At 29.0% G+C, this 21,039-nt stretch overlaps 1 protein-coding gene across 1 annotated transcript in view; it reads right to left on the bottom strand.

The window, feature by feature from the left end:
• LOC111049903 (glutamate-gated chloride channel) overlaps positions 1-21,039 on the bottom strand; it is a gene marked incomplete in the record, with an annotated part of 235,061 nt that overhangs the window by 9,603 nt on the left and 204,419 nt on the right. The window contains 3 exon segments of the mRNA XM_039433746.1: positions 4,407-4,511; positions 12,927-12,959; positions 16,635-16,685. Coding sequence (XP_039289680.1) covers positions 4,407-4,511; positions 12,927-12,959; positions 16,635-16,685 — 189 coding nt within the window.

Here is a 21,039-nt window from a genome sequence, read left to right as displayed (position 1 = left end):
AATCAGCTGACTATATCTGTATTTTTACAGAAACGGTAAGATACAGTTATAAAAAGCTTGGCATCAGCTGATTAAAAGTGAATTGCTCATGTTCGCGGCGCGTAAATCTGTACGCACCTTTAGTTGTCAATATCACGCATACTAAGATGTGGCAGGTGTTACCATGAAACCTGATTCTGTAATGTGAATTAAGTTTTGAACAAATATAGTGGTATTGACAACATCAACATCTTATTCTTTCAATAATGATGATTCAATTAATAATCTATGTGAAAATGGAGCTTAAACATAAATAGGAGGAACCTACAGTTCGATACATTAAAAGCTGAGATGTTAATTTAAAAAATTGTGTCTAAAGAAATTATGAACATCTAATACGGATACGATATCTTCAAGCTATGATTTTTATAAAAATAGTGTATTGAAAAAAAAATAAAAATACCGTAAATAATGAGACAATCATAAAGTAGATTTTAGTCTACGCCATACTAAGCTAATTAAAATCAATAATGATAATTATTGATATAAGTTGGCAGAGCTTGAGTGGAAAATTCTATATTATATAAAATGAAAAATTACAAACAATTTCGGCACTGAAATAAAATGATCTGAAAAGCTCCAAATGGCTTGCCGTGTAATAAGAACTCATATTAAAATAACTATGAAGCATAATTTAATAATATTATAGAATCAACTTCCAATTCAAAAACTATAATAAGTTAATGAAGCATTTATTTGCCTATTTTTATCCAGCTATTGGATAGGTCTTGTTATAAAAAAAACTGCGAAGCTGTGTATAATACTTGAAAATATTTTGAAGCTCTATAATAGAATATATTGTTTCTTCACAATAAATATCATAATAAAGCTGTTTTTCCTGGCATCATGTTGAAATTGGATTAATGAGCTATTTTTTTATTTATTGTGACAACAAATAGCCCCATTTTGTCTCCTTCACAAAACAACATACAATAATTGAATAAGAAAAGCTGGGAAGATATAGGTTACAATATAATGTAAAACCTTCCCATAGGGGACAACCAAACGCTTATTTTATGTCCAAATATTATATAATTAATGGGAATATGTAGAACTATACAGATTGAATATAATTCATTCGAGAAATATTTAGAGTTGTGTATTTATGATCACCTGCCATCTGAAAATATTTAAAATCGATGAGAAAAGATAACTGATGGAAAATAAAAAAGTATGAACAGATAGCCTAAAAATATATACCGGTAGCCTATTGACAGATAAAAAATAATAAAGTATGAACAATAATTAGTAATCTACTTTCTATTATAATATAGAAGAGAAGAAAAAAGGTAGGAAGAGTTGAAAAATAAAGAAAGTAGAGGAAAATAAGTTAGAAAAACTAGAAAAATTAAGGAAAAAAGTAGTTCACAACACCAATAATAGGAAAAACCGGGAAAAACTGACCTGTACACCAGGAATTGATTGGCCGAAGGTACTGGCACACAATTCTGCAAATTCCAAAAATTACGTTTTTTGGATCAAACAAAACAAGCATTCACACAAACAGGAAGTAATTTTCGAATTAAAAAATGAAATGAAGAAGTATTGCTTCATGAGAAAGGAGTGTAACACAAAACAAACTGTTTTAAAACTCCACCATTTTATTCACCTCAAGAAAAACTGTCAACAATAAAATATATTTTTATTGAAGAAATCGTTTTGAAGAAAATGATAAAATTTCTTCAATGTCTCTAATAGCCTAGAAAACAAACTGTTTTATAACCCCACCATTTTATTCACATCAAGAAAGAAACTATCAACGGTAAAATACCTAAATTTTTAAAATAAAACGTTTTGAAACTGATAGAATTTCTTCAATATTTTCAGAATATTTTATTTAAAAGCTTTGCAATAATGTGCTCTATGCCATTCAGGCTAAAAAGCTGTGCGAATAGCATGTTGCTGAATTTAAGTAATTTCATATTGTCGAAGCAATAATAATTTTAGTTGTTCTTCATGCATGAGGAAGTGAGCCCTCTTCATAAAGTTATTGACAAATTTTTAGTTTCAACCTCATTGAAATTTATTTATTTATTCATTGATAGATACAATATAATTCTCAACTATGAAAAATTGGGGAAGGAACAACAGGCTTAAAGCCCAAAACTGTTCCTTTCCAAAATTTCATTCATTCCATCTATATATGGGTTCAAAAAGTGTTAAATTGTTATGAATGAAATATCTGGATAAATTCATCACCAAATTTATTCGCATTATTTTATCCATAATGGTTAAAAAAATGTACAATTACTTTCTAGAATAATTAGACGTAAATTCGCTTCACAATTTCATGGCCAAAATCGTCTCTCATGGATAGAATATCTGGATTTCATCCTCATTAATCTTCCAATTTATCTCATTCATATTGGTTCATAAAATGTACATTTATGCTAGAATGATTGAACGTGAAAAATTCTCTCTACAATTTCTTTGATAACATATTTTAGATTTAATTCTCATTCATCAAATTATTTCACACATGTCAGTTTGAGAATGTACAATTTTTGGTATAATTAGACTGAAATCCAAGAATATTCAGAAACAAGGGAGAATTATTATACAGATTTCATTCATAGAAATGGACTAGAACATCAAACCCCTGCTTCCAAATAGATATCTGATCTGCTTGAGCAAATAGAATGATTGCAGTATCAAGAGAAAAGAATTTAATAATATTGAAGCTAATTCTCTTTGGAGTCTGCCAATGTGTGAATTCTTCCATAAGAATAAATGATAAATTAGTCGTTTTTCTGGTTAGAAGTGTAGAAAATTATTTTAAATGAAGACACTTCTAGTTCCCATTCATTGAATCATTATTTTATTAAATTAATTCCAATAACTTATCAGGAAAGCAGAATTAAATCTATTGTTTATAAAATTGAATTATAGTACCCTTTGAAATTGATAAAATAATAGATTAAGTATACAAATTATAACAACTAGTTTCAGTGTTCACACTGTTATAATTTGTATTCTTAATATATTATTTTATTAATTTCAAAGGGTATTATAATTCAATTTTATAAATAGAAGACAGTAGCAGCCTTGAATTCATACATTTTAATCCATAATTGTATTCAGAAGACCTATATAATAACACACACATTACTCCATATCTGGATCTCAAAGATATCACTTGGTCTTAGGCAAGTTTAATAAAATCATTCAGCCTCTCATAAACATAGTGATTTTCTGGGAAGGTCTCATACATGGAGAAAAGGATCTTAAACTTGCCATGTTTCCAATTGGCAGACATGAAAGCTTCCGTTAAATAAGTTGTAATGGAAATAAATTGATTTATCATCATTCAAAAAAATGGATTTACTGAACGGTGGATTGTAGAATAGCACAATATTGAGCCGGGGGGACACCTGTCATGCAACGTTCCGATCATACAGACGGACGACTGTATGACAGCGGAATAGACAACGAATTTAAATGCCTCGCCTGTCTGAAATCGGACACTTGTCGGATCGGAACGCTGCATTAGTGTAGCCCCGACTTGTGTCATAGAGTAAAGATAGCATAAGAAGATGGTGTATCAAGTTAATATGATACAGTATCATATTGTGTTGATACTGTATCATGTGTGGTGATACTGTATCATTTATGGTGATATGCACGGTATAGGGCGTTTATGTTACAAATTTCACTGTTAACTCAAGCCGATAGTCCTAGTAGTTATTTTTTGTGAAGCTATGTGACGCTGGCAGTCTCTCATACTGTGCCATTCTCACACTCTTATTTATGTCCAAAACAGTGATAATGAACAGTCGACAGTAATCGGCTTGAGTTGACAAAAAAACGGCTTGAAATTTGAAACATGAACAGCCTCTATACCATGGGATAGCTTTTTAAACTATCTTTCATCTATGCTATAGTGAGGTCCACGTTATAATGGCAGTGGAGAAAGATAGGAGAACAATCCTCTGTCTTGTCAATGCCTCCTATAGACGGTCGCTCTGATACGGGTTCATTGATGTAATATTAACTGTTCATTCACGTTTAAAATAATCAATTATATTTTAATAAGCAAGAAATTATATTTTTCAATAATTCCTTAATGAATTTGATAATTAAGATGAAATGTTTTGTTAATTAATTATTGATTCTAAATTTTTAAAAGACGATCTGGCATCAGAGTAAAGCGAGAAAGAGATAGCGCTATCAGCTTTGTTGAATGATTGACAAGGATAGCAATACCATTGTTAATCAAACACTGCCGTTATAACGTGGACCTGACTATAGTCTCTATTAGTCACTGCTACCTCCAAGTTGCTCAGTATTAAGCTCAGTGGTTTTTTGCTACAAATGGCACATTTTTAAAGTGGCACATTTTTCAATCAATGAATTATTGATAGACTAACCTCAGTGGCACATCCATTGTTGGCGGTATGGGTACACGGATTGGGTCCACAATTGGTGCAGGTCACTATCTCGTTCGGACCTGACGAGTCTGGCTTTTTATCACCCTGTACAAACGCCACAAATCAAACAATAAATACACCAATCCAAACAAAAAACATCAATTTTTCAACAATAACAGTGAAAAATTACTCTAGCTAAACCAAAAATTAGGATACTGTGGGATTTACGTTATCTATAGTGAAGTGATTGTTATCAGGGAAGTGGAAAGCTATAAGAGAAAGGCATTGCCGATTCTCTACCTTGCCAATGCCTTCTGATAGAGGATAGCTGATACCGGTATATCTGACAGTAATAATATTAGCTTCACACGTAAGTACTAGTAATTAACAACTTTTATTCAAAAAACTTTACTGTAGTGTCGTCAAAAATCAATTATGAATTAGCAATCCATTATGGATAGTGGAATAGATGAGTACGGTAATATTAACTGTTCATTCTTGTTTATCAATAATCAATTAATTTTATTCTACAAGAGCAATTAACAATTTGTAAATTAGAAAATTAGCATTTTGTTATCGATAGTGAAATAGATGAGTAATATTACCTAATTGTTCATTCTTGTTTATTAATAATCAATTATATTTTATTCTACAAGAGCAATTAACAATTTGTAAATTAGAAAATTAGCATTTTGTTATGATAGTGAAATAGATGAGTAATATGAACTAATTGTTCATTCTTGTTTATCAATAATAAATTATATTTCATTCTCGAGGAGAATATCTTTTTCAATGATTGAATAATAAATTTTCATAATTGAGATTGAATATTTTGTTAATCAATTATAATTCTACATAGCTAAAAAACAATCTGGCATTGTTGCGGAGCTGGAAAAGGATAGCGCTATCTGCTTTGTTGAATGATAGACAAGGATAGCAACACCAATTTTAATCGAATACTGCCATTATAACGTGGACCTCACTACAGCTTAATACAAAAGTATACAGGTAATGGTAGTATACATGCATACAAAAAGTATAGGCCTACATGTATATAGGTAAAAGGTTTACGTTATTAAGTCAGCAACTGATTGAGAGTAGGTATTGGTTCGCTATCCTTATTCAATTAAAATGAATAGATATAATATTACATCAGATATACATCAGCTATCCTCTATAGAAGGCAGTGACAAGGCAGAGAATCAGCGACGCTTATATCCTATCCTTCTCCACTGCCATTATAACGTGAACCTCTCTATAGTACATCACTGAATCTATTCTGCTTGGTGCAACTCAGATTTATTATCATATTATATTGTGTATGATTGTCCGATTTTTCTCAGGTTGGAGTTGATCTATTTTTGTGTGCCTACTATGTGTAATTTTGTATAAATTTTTAGTGCGATAATCTAATCCTATTGTAAGCTCTAAAAGTGATATAAACTCTTATTGAGCTTGTATTTAGTTTTTGTGGTGTAAATACTGATAAAGCTAGCGACTTTTCGTGTTTTCATCTAACTTCCAATGGCAATTGGAAGATTTTCGAAGAATATACAAATTTCTTTGAATGATTTATTAAAAGGTGCTACAACAAGTGTTGAAGTGTGAGCTTATGCACAGTTTATTATATAAGTGAACAATAAAATATTATGAAGCTTTAGTTTACTGTTTTGCCAATTGAATTAATTAATTAATCAATATTTGATTTTGAAATCCAAGAACAAAGCTGTCGATTTCATTATGATATTAAATAATATTGTGAAATGTGAACTACAGTAGTCACATGCATTCTATTTTTAGATTTGGAGGAGTTATTTTTCTCTCTCAACCTTATAACAGTGGACATGAATAATTATCATCAATTTTGCTTTCAACCAAAATATTGTGATCAATAAATTATCGTGAAAAAGATCAAAGATCTTGCAGCTTCAACAGAAATCATTGATTGATGATGATTAACTTCATATATAACATTTTGTCACTCTTTGCTATTAGAAAAAAGTGATTTAATAATAAGCAGTTCGTGATGGAAAAGAACATTGAAGAATAACATTTTGTATGATAGTATTATAGTAATTTGTATTCTGTATATAAGCTATGGGGCTTGACTAAAGTTTGTGCTTAAAGGAAGAGATAAAAATTACAGTATTTTTCATCCAAGAAATATTACTGATATGCTGAAATTGGCATATTTCAGGTTGTTTCAAAATCTGTTTTACAACTTTGAAAATGCATATAAATGCAATAAAATAGGGTACAGAGATAAACACCTATATATTATGGGATAGGTCTCCAATCCTATTTAATTGTATAGCATTCAGAATAAATTGACTAAAAAAATTTAGAATAAATAAAAGGATGTGTTCTCTGATTGGAAATAGAAGCTGTTTTCTACTTGAATTCTACAGATGACTGAATTTTTGTATAGTAGAATATCCATCTAGCTGTTTACCCTGTTGTCAATATTTGCAGTACAGTAGCAGAAGTCTTCAGGGTGATTTACAGCATTTGATTTGAAGTTTCATTTAATAATGGTTATTACATGAGTAATTGAAAAGTATATACATTATTAAGGATATTTAATGATTATTTTCAATTTCAATAGGGTGCTGCTTGTGAAAAATATATCATACTCCAGTTCAATATGCCTGAAAATTTAAAAATCGGGTAGGCATTTTATAAATTGTTCAGGTTGTAATGTTCATTTGATATTATTGATAATAAAAATGATAGAATATTCATAAATCACAATAATTATACTCAATTAATATTAATGTATTACTTTCCAGTCCAACACACCTAGAAAAAAACATTTATCACAAATCATGTTAACCACAATAAATAATACAGTTATTATAGTAATGATTATAAGCGTATTGATATGTAACAACAACAATAATTACAAATACCTAATTATTACTTAAAATAAGATCGGCATTCCCTTACTTTATGTTCTGTACATATAGTGTAAAATAAAAGCAGAGGGTGTTAGGCGACTTCAATGATGTATATCTATTGTTTTAGAATATTTATAAAATTTCGAATAAATTCAGTTCAATATCTACAGTAAAAGCGGAAAAATTTCATGCTCGTTAAAGTATATAGATATATAGCTGTGGGGTATTTATAATGAGATTGTATTCAGGCAAAATGATAGAAAGGAATGTTCAAGGTGTATACAATATAGGCTCTATATATAAATATGTACAATATATGATAAGGGCGGGCCTACCAACATTGTATAAAGAGTGTCCTTTTTGTTCTCTGGAAATACTTTGAGGTATTGCTGTATAAAATGCGTTCATACATACAGGATCGATAATATATTGCTATATTAAATATCGTAGATATGTTGAAAAAACTTTATGAAAGGGTTGTTTTTGCTTCAGTTCTTGTATTTTTTTGGCAAATATATTGAATTTAAATTTGAATTTGGTAAATTTTGTTTCAAATCACTGGACTTTCGAAAATCCAACTTATTCCTTGAAGTATTAGCGCAAACTCAGAAATATTCTACAATTTTTATATCAGAATCATTCCACTAAAAAACGTTCAATTTTGAATGAATAAAAAAAAACTCTGTTCCAGTATTATTTCTTGAGCTCAAAAGTCATAAAATATTGAGTCTAATGTTCATTTTAATTTATTTTCCATTAATTTTTTCGAAATAAAACTTCTAAATCAGGTCAAGTTATAAGTCAAATTCAAAGAAATTCGGTGAATAGAATTGTATTCAACCTTTAACCACAGCTTTCAGCTAAAAGTCTGTCTCTTGTTCCCTATTATAGGAGTATAATATTGTATTTATTTTATGAATAAAATGCGTGTATACTCTAATCAAATACTAGTACATAATATTTTAGGGGGAACGAGGAAAACATTGTTAGTATTATGTCGCTTAATTCATTTGAACCAGTTTCAATGAATTAAGTACACGATGTATAAATACATCGTCTCTTGTATTTATAAAATAGAATTATAGTAGATTAAATAAATTACATATAAAACCGATAATATTATTTCTCATCCTACCTTGATATTGAGAAATTCCACTGCATAGCCTATCTGTGTCTAAGTAAGCAATGTATTTTATCATTTCCATGTAATGTATTTTCAATAAATAAATAATGCATTTTTAAAATATTTCCGAACCTACTTCTATATTCGACCTTGCATATTTTAATTTAATAAATAAATTACAACAATACCAAAAGTAGTTCAGATACTTACGGGACACTCTGTATACAATGCTATCAATAGCAGCCAATTAGTTATTAACAGAAAAGTGTCTAGTAGTCAATCCTAACCTTTTTATAAGCCAAATACTGGGCAGCAAGAACAAACAATAGACACGAATTTACGCCGCCGATTCATAATCAACACATCAATTATTATCAGAACAAATCATCATCACTCGATATTATCAGCACATAGTATTACGCTACTTGTCCACCTAAATACTACCTATGAATAGTGTTAATAATGTCCAAGTAATTTCCGAACATTGCTATCATTTGTAGAAACTTATCTCTGGAGATGATTTCATTCAGCTAAAAATAAGGAGGTTTTGAAAATAATCCTGACATTGTCTAATACTGTAAAATAAATTAATGAATTAATAATTAGTCGTTTTGAATAGAAATATTAAATGCTTTGAGATTATTAATTTATGGATGGAAATTACTGAGATATTGCATTTATTCAAATATAATGAATTAATAATTTATTGAATCTCCATTTAGCTGTTTCCCTGTCGTCAATATTTGCAGTAGCAGAAGTCTTCGGGGTGATTTACAGCCTGTAATTTGGGTTTTCGTTTGATGATAATTATTAATAACTTACGGTATATTTAATGGACCTTCTTGGTACCGTAGTTATTATTAGAATAGCTAGGTCGAATTATTGGATTGACATTGTGTTGGTAGACTCACTATTTTTACTTCATGAATGGATCTGAAGATTGAAATTTGAGAATTCTATAATTTGATGATAATTATATTTATTGGTTGTTGAAGAGGAAGGTGGGATAAACAACACAAAATAAAATGTATGAATTCAGGGCTACTCTCTTGTATTTATAAAATAGAATTATAGTACCCTTTAAAATTAATAAAATATTAAAAAAAAAAGAATACAAATTGTAACGTAACTTCCAGTTTCAGTGATCACACCATCGTCAGGTTATAAGAAAAAAAAATTATAACCTGGCGATGGTGTGATCACCGAAACTAGTAGTTACGTTACAATTTGTATTCTTGTTTTTTTAATATTTTATTAATTTTAAAGGGTACTATAATTCTATTTTATAAACACAAAATAAATCAAAACTTCAAAAAGACTGAAGTTTTTAAATCAAACACACATAAAAATAGGTAGATGAATGTTTAGAATTTGTTGAACAATTTTTTTGTTTGATGTTTTTCGTTAAAAATAATTGTGGTTTGTTTCATTATTTCCAAACAGCTATACCTGGATTTTTTTTTCAAAACATTTTCTTCTCCTTAATCATGGAGTTTCCTCCCAATTTATAATCATCTCCAGAGAAGTTTAGCAACGCACTTTTTAGCCACTGCGTCTGTATCATACAATGTGAGTTATTATAATATTATATTTTCACATATTTGAAGGCTACTGCATGGAGACACTATACTGTTAATCAAATAGCCTTAACTGATGGAAGAGCCGGAGGCGCTTAGAAAGTTGACTCTGTTTTCACAAAAATTCCTATTCAACTCTTAGCGAGAATAGCCTGATTCGCATAATGGAACCTAATTCCATTAGTCTCGTTCTTCACTTATAACTAAAGCTCCATAAATATCCTCAATTATAACAGTTTACAATATAATCAAAATTGAACTGATCTATTGAATGGGATGAAATAGAAAATATGCATTCAAATTCCGGTCCTATTGGAGAATCAACAAAGATTATGTATGAACCAATGTGAATTGATAATATTTAAAGAGAATATCCATGAAGAATTGCATAAAAATTGATAAAAATCCAGTTTTTTCGAGAAATTACCAATAACTGGATCAGCCTATTTTATTACACAAATTTTTTAAGACAAAATTAGGAAATTGAAGAAGTTTTGGGCAATAGCCTGTTTTTTCTTTTCCGACTATACTGTATTGTTTACTCTATCCAATAAATCATTTTAGTCCAGCTTGTCTATTGGCTATAAATTCATCTTGAATTGTTGTGTTTTCGAAAAATAAAGGATTAAAGTTGAAATCCACCGGCAAGAGTCTCCAAAAAATATGCATACAATGTTCCTTATAATAATTACGGTAATGAAATATGGGTTAAATTACGCTAAAATACCTGGGAGTTTCTATTTTAAGCACACTAAATTTTGAGCTCCCATTTTATGATGAATATGAGTTCAAGTGTAAATATAGTTGAATTTGAATATTATGTGAAGGAACGGTACAGTACCTATTTATTATATTCTGTACAAAAATAAACTTGAAGCTAAAATATAATTTCTTCACTGTTTTTGAATAATGGAATATTTCATTGGAGAAGGCAATTTTTGGGGAAACCTTTTCTTAGTCACTAGAGACTGCACCAAATTGAGTCAAATTCCACGATTGATTTTAAAAGTCTTTATAGTTTTTTTTCTATAATTCTAGTCTCTAATTGAAAATTATATCTTATTGCATTGCCAGCAGATAAAGCTTGATTGAATGAATGAATGCACAAAGTAAAAATATGATAAACGCATGCACAAAGCGTAGTATATTATATATTAAGAAACAGCCTTCAATAAAAATATTGAATCATGCCCATTCCCTAGTAGATTATCAATATTTTCCAATCAAGACTTTGTTAGAAACTTTTATGCTCAAAGTGTCAAGTAGGATTGTAGAGAAAAGATTAATATAAGTTGTGTGTTGTTCCCATTTCAAGTCCTATATAGATTTGAAATTTGATTTTAGTCTTGAAAAGACCCCTTAATATTTGTAGTATTCCAATAAAATTTCAACTATAAGGAATGTACCGTATCTGATTCACAAACCTTATTACTGTATTAATACATCACAGTGCTTAAACTTTGGGGAAAAAATAAATTAGCTGATTTTCCTTGATTAATGGGAATATTTATGCATATTTATACGCATCATGTTTGGTTAACTTATGATTGCTGTGTAGGAAAATTAGGTACATTACCTAGTAGAAAAAACAAAAAAATAGATCTAGGGTAGTAAATTAAAGAAGAAAATCATGAAGTCTTATTTTTAGTTTTTGTTATGAACCAAGAAATTTGTTTTGAGAAGTTTTAAACAAAAGTATGTGTTATGTGATGATATAGGCCTATTATTGAATATGGACTCTTCTATAATCTGAAGTAAGAGGATCTTTACACTGAGTAACTGAATTGTTATTTTAAACAAATTTCAACTATATAAATGTTTCATCTATAGCCTTAAATTTTATGAATGTTATAAAAAACCGTTGTTATGTGTAAACAAACTCCTATGTATTTTAAATTCCACAATTAAATTCCAAATATACTATAAGTATTCTGAAACATATTATTAAACAATAGCTATATCAGTCACACCCTTGGTAAGATTTTCAATTTTCTACCATCAGAGTTTAACACAGAGTACATAGAGTCAGACAGACCTAACATTAAAGAAATGTCCAATATTGAAAATCATCCATTAAAAGAGTCGTACCTACACCTTAAAACTACAGTAACTATATAACTAAGGCTATATAATAACTGTACTCAAAACCAATAATGAAATACTGCTTTTGAAACACAGATAAACCAAGAAGTGCACTATGGAATAGAGAGATTTGCTGTAATTGCTTGATCCCACTAATGTCTGACCTCCAATTTGTGACATTTTGAATGTGTGTAGTCTTGCTCTGTATACTCTGTGGTAGTAGAGGCTGGGTATTGGAAATAGTGTTAGAATGATGGAAAGAGTTGAATAAAGAGTGTGTGTGGTTCATTTGCACAAAATCCTGTTAAATTTTTAACCGTTATTAAATGCCACAAAAACCAACCAGTGAAGAAGCCTTCTCTGATTGTTCCTCGCGGAATTTAATAATGATTAAAATTTAACAGGCTTGCTTTTGTACAACCGGGCAAATTAATAGCTGAAAACGATTTTGAAATCAAGGAAGAAATATTGTTTAAATATGATTTGTTCATGAATGATATGCTGGATTTATTTTAGGGGAACACAATGGAGGATAAATGTGGATATTATATGGCAGCAAGACAGTAAGCTAATGGACAAAAACCAGAAAAATATGTCATTATTTTTAAGAAAATATGAATAACAGACACAAATGAAGGTATGTTTCATTTTAGAATATATGCTTACATCCAACAAAATCAAACCAGGATTAATCAGTCCTTTAAGAATCTTTATATAATTGGAGCATTAGAATATATTAGATTTGATACTCCATTCACAAAATACAAACAACTAAGCAGAACAACAAACTTTCATTTAAAACATCTAATACTCATATCAAATAAAACCTAAAATTCTATACCGTATCTCGATTATTGAGACGCAAGCTCTGAATCTGTAAGAAAAAATGGTTTCTCATTTGTAAAATTATTTTTTGGAAACGCAAGTATTGTTTTTTCTTGCGAAATTGATAGTTTAAACTACTCTTACAACAAGTTTTCAATTTTCAATTATACTAATAATTCATTCAAGTTTTTCTTCATGAAAATTTTAACCACATTTACAACAGGTATAAATATTTTTTGCAAGTTTTTCTTCATGAAAATTTGAAACATTAGAATAATATTTTTAATGGTTAGCATCACTAGTCATCTAACTATCACTTTGATCATGCATTTCATTCATCATGTCCAATAAAATTTACGACATTTTTGTGCTTCTAAATTTCTAAGTTAGTCTACTTTATATAGGCCTACTTTGCCAAGCATTTCTTTCTAGTTAATGACTGTGAACTTAAATTTCTACAATAAATTATTTTACCTCTCATTATTTATTCAGAGGATATTTGAAACAAAATTAAGCACATAACAATTAGATTGTTAGTCTACTACAGAAATAAACTTCGTCTACTTAAGGCCTACTGTTTGAATTTTTGAACATTTTTTAAGCCAATACAAGTCGCCTACCAGCTTTTAATCGTGCCATCACAACAGTTAAGCACATTAGGCCATTTTAGTAAATTTTTATAGTATTTATTGACAAAATAACTGTCTGCTCAATAATATTTTATGGATGTCAAAAATTTGTGAGATGATATATATTATTCAATGTATTTTACCTTCATCTTCAGAATTAGAAGTATATTTCAATGAGAATGAATAAGAAAGATTTGAATGAAAAGTTGAAATAAGATGTTAAAAGCGACGTACCTTTGGGATTGAGGATTAGCATGATGGAATGTATTAATTTAGAAAGCAATAATTTATATAATGAAGGAAAAAGTAGAAAAAAAAACTACTGATGGAGAATGATTGGGGAATAATGAATGATACGAAAACGATCTTGGATGGAGAACGCTTACAAAAATTAAAATCAACTCAGGGAGAATAATCTAGTGAAAGGGAAAATATTAGGCTATCAGAAAATAAAAAAAGGACTGACAAACAAATAAATAGTTTATTCAAAATAAGTTTTTTATTTGAAAATTTGGATATTCTTGCTTGAGAATAGATTTTAACAAAGTTGAGTCAAGTATAACTAACATGGTATCATTAATTTAAAGTAGGCTGATTAAGTTTGAAATTGTAAATTATTTTTGAAAAATCACATTGTAACTTATAGGTATCTCATAACAATTAAATATCTTCTTAGCAATATTAGAAACTCAGAAATGTAGAGTAAAAATATGTATTATTTGAAGCTAAGTTAATAAGGAATTTTAAGAAATCAGAGTACAGATAGAAAATAAATCAGTACTTTTCATAGATTTAATTATTGATTTCCATGTTGTGTAACGAACAATTTTTAAATTTACAATAATCCATTAGAAAATAGCGAGAAAAGGCAAAAACATTTAGAAAAAATTGTGGTAGAAAAAGACATTCCAGAAAAAATACGTGTTGTGTAAGATTGAATGTTAAAAAATAAGTGTTTCTAAATACAGTAAGAACGAATAAATTTAGATTCAATGAGAATAATCAATATATTATCAAAATTCGGATGTGAAATTTTATATAAATATTCAAAACTTCTACATAAATGCGTTTTTATATAAAATTTAGAAAAAACTAGCATTGGAGTCGACAAAATTTTGGATGAGAGAAAATGTTGTTTTGAATGTAAAAAATGTTGCATATGAATATTTTATTATATTCTTGATTATGATGAGAAAAATGTACTAGAATGGAAAATATTTTTGGAAGGATGATAGTAATGCGTTTTTTTGCTTAAAAGTTCCTCTGTAGTATGAGATAGTTTGAAAGATTAGTGGGTAGTTATGGATTTATAGAAATATAATCTATTTTAATTTTTATTCTCCTAGAATGTATATTAATTTCTGGTTCAATAACTCTTGAATATAGATATTCATTAGCCTATGGGTTGCTATGATTATTCCAAAATTAGCCATTACAGAACTAATTCCTTTTAAAAACTAGATATTTTTGATAAAATACAGTATAATAAATTTTATTCAAGAAGGAAATTCTCTAATATTTAGAAATGTCTGGGAAAGAGCTTTCAAGATTGATATTAAATAATATTTTTGAATTATTCATAATTTTTGTTTTTGAAAATCAGTAGTTTTACACTGCTTAAAATTCATTGATAGGTTCAAATTATTTGAATGAAAAAGCATAAATTAACTGAAAATTGGATATAATGTTAGTCATTCATGCTCAGTTGAATACATTATTTATTCGTATAACTTTTTTGGGATGTTTGAGAGGGAAATAGTGAGAGTAAGAGGCAAGAAAAAAGAATAATAGATATCGGGAGAAAAATGATTTACAAACCAAGTAAAATAAAAAAGGAAGAATAATTATGAGTGATAAAGAGGTAAACTCAAAATTTGTGGAAAATTGGACAGAGACAATCAGAAGGATCAAATCAAATCAGATGAAAAATATAATACAAGGGTGTTAAAAAGATGAAAACCGTGAATAGATGAAGAAGTGTGTAAAATCATTAAGTGGTCATAATCACAGGGAGTTTATATATGAAGAATATGTGGTACATGAAGGTTGGAAAGTATGAAGTTTAATTAAAAAAATAAGTTGTTGATAAAGGACTCAACGTCCGAAAGCGCTCCACAAACGTGAATAGAAGCTAATAGCTTTTAATCATAAAAATCAGACTGCTATGTCGTAATTCAAGTTTTGATCATTAACAAGCAGTTCGTAATGGACAGGAAAATTGAAGAGTAATACCTATAGTATTGCAAATTTTAGATGAAAAAGAAATCGTCAATTTTAGATACTGACAAAAGTATCATAGACAGAAATTTGAACAGACCTATGGTAAAATATTGGATGAAGGGTGGTTAAGATCAAAATCTGTTGGAATATAGATGAAAAATATGGTAGATGAAGGTTGGAAAGGATAGAATTTGAAATAAAATACCTATATTTCATTTCAGATGGAATAGAGAGGCTATTCATTTATTATTTCTACAATAAAGCACTGACCGGGAGAGAAACTAAGAATATTCCTTGTACTATTTCTCACCCAAATTTAGATAACATTTAAAGAGTCCAAAATAGGGTTATGATTTCACTTTATGAAATTAATGAGGTACTTATATTTTTTTAATTTTGGATGAATTAGAGAAACTGTAATGAGGAATAAAATTATTGAGTGAGATTTTCATTAAAATGAAAAAAAAATAGATGAAAAATATGGTACACAGAACACAGTGGTTGGTTAGCATGATATTATTTGATGAAAAATAATCTTAAGTTCAGGATTAGAACCAGTATGTATGATGAAAAATTATACATAAAGATTGGTTAGCATGAAAATTGATAAAAATAAGCTTAGTCCATGATGAGAGTCAGTAGGAATGATAAAAAATGAATTATTTTCGGATGAAATATAGAGAGATTGAGTTAGTAGAGTATAGAGTAAGCTGCAGTGAGATATTCATAAATAAGTATATAGTACGGTAGCGAACGAGCAGAAACTAGCAAAAATTTTTGTGTGAATAGATAAACAAACAAAAACAACAGAACAATATTGTTGTTGTTGTTGTGTGTTGGTTGTTTGGAAGCTTCTGATTGGTTGATAATCTTACCAGAGGCGTGGCCAAAATTAGGCCAATCCGACTCAAGACGGCTGGCAGACGCTGCAACATAACACACGTCTCTCACTTCGTCTCTTCTGTCTCTCTCTCACCTGTCTCTCACTAGTATCACATCCTCTCACTCACACAGCATACATGCCCAGGTACACTCACACATACACACACATCGAGAGCTGGAACTGATCTTCAAATTTATATTATTATTCAAGTCATTTCAAAGCTTTGTATAAGATGAATTTGAAACTACTTTAGATTATTTTCATTAGTTCAAGAAGGATAAATAATTCTACAAGTCTTTTCACATTGGAAATTATAATAATGAGAATGAGCTCTCTCATTGGAATGATAGTGATCATAATAATTTTATGGAAATATACTGTACATCAAGTGATTACATTATAACAACTCCAGGGCAAAAGTTGCAAAGCATGTTACTGGAAAAAGTTATGCTATTGTCTTGTGTTGTGAAGAGATAATAGAACAGATAATAATGAAAAGATAGTTAATTTAGATCTTATATTTCCTCTTAAATGTCTTGAAAACAATTCTTATCTCGATAAAAAAGCATCTGCTATAGATCACAATAAAATATGTTGTAGCAATTGATGATATAGCTATTAAAAAATTGATAAAATAATTATTGTTAAGGGTGATACCCACATAAGCCTTAGGCATGTGCATGGGTAAACGGTAGACTACATGATAATGAGAAATCAAGATTGGATGAATTAATAGAAGTAATGAGTCTATAGTTTTAGATGGGTCTTGGACCATCGGATAGTGATTATGAAGCTAATAATGACAACATTATTAATCCACAAAATAATATATTTTTAAATGAAGTTTTTCCAAAAAATATTTTAAATTAAATTTGTTATTAATTCATTCATTAAATGGAGTAAAAGAGTGAACTCTTGAATTGTTTCATGCTAGACAAAAGAGATCTGAAGATCAGTTCCAGTAGATGTGTAAAATAATGAAATTAAAATAAAAATAGTTCCAAGGAATTTGAAGAATGCGCCTAGATACAAACTTCTCTATCGATTGCTCTAACTAATAGAATGTAGTAGCACGTATATTGGCCAAGTAGTTTTCAAAATATGTATGAATTGTTTGTGAAAGATGGAGTTCATAAAAATTGGATTATAAACTTGGAGTTTATAAAATATCATAAAAAGTATCTTGAAGCTTATATAATAATCCAAAAAGTTCTATAGGCACCAACCAAATTAATGTGTTAGCCTATTCTACTAACAACTGTATTCTGAGAGACAAAATCGACAATAATCTACCATAGAGAAAATATAGCACAAGAAGATATCCCATGGTATAAGGCTTTTATGTTCCAGTTTCCAATGTTAACTCAAGCCGATAGTCCTAGTAGTTTTCTTCGTGAAGCTATGTGACGCTGGTAGTCTCTCATACTGTGCCGTTCTTACACTCTCACCCGGCCAAAACAGTAATAATAGACTGTAGTCAAACGTAATTGGCTCTAGTTAACAAAAAACGGGATGGAAAGGTGGAACAAAAGATCTATACCATGGGATATCTTCTGTATTTTTTCTATGAATCTACCTAATAAAATCAGAAATACTGTACTATATAATGCTGATCTTAATATTTGATATAATGCTCTCAAAAAGTGTTGAATACTAAGAAAATATTTGATATATAATATGATTATGAGTACCGTACATTAATTTATAGGTGAGATAGTAGACCAGTACAAGTTTTTATTTACATAATTGAATCTATAGAATATAGCCAAAGGTAGTTTGCATTGAAAGAAAAGCCAAATATTTTACTTTCAGCGCTTAACCATGAAGCTAAAGAAAGCCGAAGAATTGTACATAATTCAATCCAATTTTCTCAGGATACAGTAAATAATTAAACTATATGAATCTGAAAGCTTTAAATGCTAAAAGGTATGCATTTTGGTTTTTAAAAGGAGGTTTTGCCCATCTATTCTCTCAAAATAAAGCTTTAACAAATAATATTTTCAAATTGAATAAAATAACTTTGTTTTGAAGCTTGAAATTTTTACTTAGCTTAAAGGTACACAGGACTTCAATCGATCAATCTGTTCTAAAAAAAATGTTTCAACTCTACTATTGGATATAAATAGACCTACTGTGGATAGAAATGGATACCAAAAAATATTATTTCTTCTACAAAAGAAATAAATTATCGTATAACAGATTATTAGAAAATACCTAGTGTTAGATAATTTATGTTTATAAGTCAGCTTTCAATTACAAAATGTATTATAATTAATTTCAATTTGAATATTATAATATTGGAGAGTATTTATAGTACTTGATTTGAAGATTACATAGTAGGCTACTGTACAGTATAAAGTAAAATCACTTCACTTGTGTGGAATACTTTATTATAATTATTATTAAAAACAATATAAATACATGAAGTAACCTTTTATTTGAAACATTTCAAACAACTAGTTTCGGCTTAAACTAGTTGTATGAAATGTTTTAAAGTTAAAAATGTTTTAAATAAAAGGTTACTTAATGTTTTTATATTGTTTTTAATAATTATAATAAAGTAATATAATCTACATAGTACATTTCAAATAGAAAAGACATAATTTTCAAATGAATGTAAAACTAACTTTATTATCATCTTGTTGCAGCTGAAAGTTTCGAAAGCACTACTAATGATACAAAAAGTTACACAATAGAAAAGAGTGGAAAGAAAATGGAGAAAATAGAGAGAGAGAGGAAAAGGAAGGATGAAGATGGAAAGTATAAAGAGAGAGGACATGATTGTGAAGAAGGAAAAAAGAGGAGGACAGAATATAATGGAAATTCACCAATAGACAAAAACTACAATACAAGAGAGTGAGAAGAGTAGAAAAAGAGATCGAAATAGAAGAAGAAACTTGAAAAGATGAGAAAAAGTTAATTAGGCATTCACACTGCAATGTAATGACTATTCTAATCGACAATGTACTAAAATAATATCAACACAGTACGGAATTTATAAGAAAAATTCAATCTACCTACTTTAGAAAATTAGTTCAGTTAAATATTGTTTACCTTTTAACACGGATCAACTAGGTGGGTGAGTTAGTGGAGTCATTTTATAAACTTACAAAATATAGGCCTACATTAAGTTACAATTATTATGTTTTAAAAGATTTACAGATTCAAGCTAATTATTATTGATAAAAGAGCAAATCTACATGCTGAGATATAATTTTCAATTAGTTTCAAACGTTTATTCGTTAGATATTTTCCCCTTCAGAATTAAAAAGTAACAAGAAAAGTTCACAAATTTATTGATATTTCTTTGTTGAATTGTATAATCTTTCAAGTATTTCATCAACCTTAAAGTGTGGTGCGTTCCAGAAGTAGTCTTTTACAATAAAGTACAATACAAAATAAATTAGGCAATTTTTTTCGCTAGAATTTCACTGTGATAGATCAACCATGTCCAATGACTGAAGATGTATTTTATAAAATTAACAAAAGTATTTTTTACAGCAACTGCACATTAAAATTCCCTTCCCACAATTAATCTTAGCTCCGTAGAAAAATAAAACTGTTGTATCTTATGGGAGTGTTCACATCAGAATGCAACTGTGTGAATAGTCTCATAATGAATACATGGTATTTTTTTCTGGTCACCAGAGATAATACTATATTGTATCTTATGGGAGTGTTCACACATTAGCAGAATGTAACTGTGTGAATAGTCTCATAACAATGCATGGTATTCTTTTTCTGGTCACCAGAGAATAAGATCTATTAGAAGGTAGGACTTTAATGATATACGAATCAAGGCCTGTAATAAGAGTGATCTCTTGAATTAATCTCTTATACGACAAGATTTATGATACAGACTTCGGAAATATAAATCAAATGAGATTAGTAAAATTGATGGTGATGTTGTGAAATCTCTCCATAATAAGAAAACAAAGATATTGTAAATTTCACAGAAAATTTATTAAAAACTTTAAAACAGAACCATGGTTTCACATAGTTAACCAACGCATCATCAGCTGTACTGAGGAATGAGGATACAGAAACATTCTTAACCTAATCTTAGTAGTCTAGAGATCCTAAATAATTGGGTGGCAATAACTAAAGTGTTATTTAGTTATTGCCTCCCAATTATTTAGGAGCTCTAGACTACTAAGATTAGGTTAAGAATGTTTCTGTATCCTCATTCCTCAGTACAGCTGATGATGCGTTGGTTAACTATGTGAAACCATGGTTCTGTTTTAAAGTTTTTAATAAATTTTCTGTGAAATTTTACAATATCTTTGTTTTCTTATTATCAAATGAGATTCTACCTGCTATAGAATCATCAATACTAATCAATCATGAAACCATATTTTTCAATATGTATTACAATTGATTTCATTGTAGTATTCATC

This window comes from Nilaparvata lugens, chromosome 8 (assembly GCF_014356525.2).
Source record: "Nilaparvata lugens isolate BPH chromosome 8, ASM1435652v1, whole genome shotgun sequence".
Taxonomy (NCBI): domain Eukaryota; kingdom Metazoa; phylum Arthropoda; class Insecta; order Hemiptera; family Delphacidae; genus Nilaparvata; species Nilaparvata lugens.
This window is presented reverse-complemented; position numbering and strand designations above follow the sequence as displayed.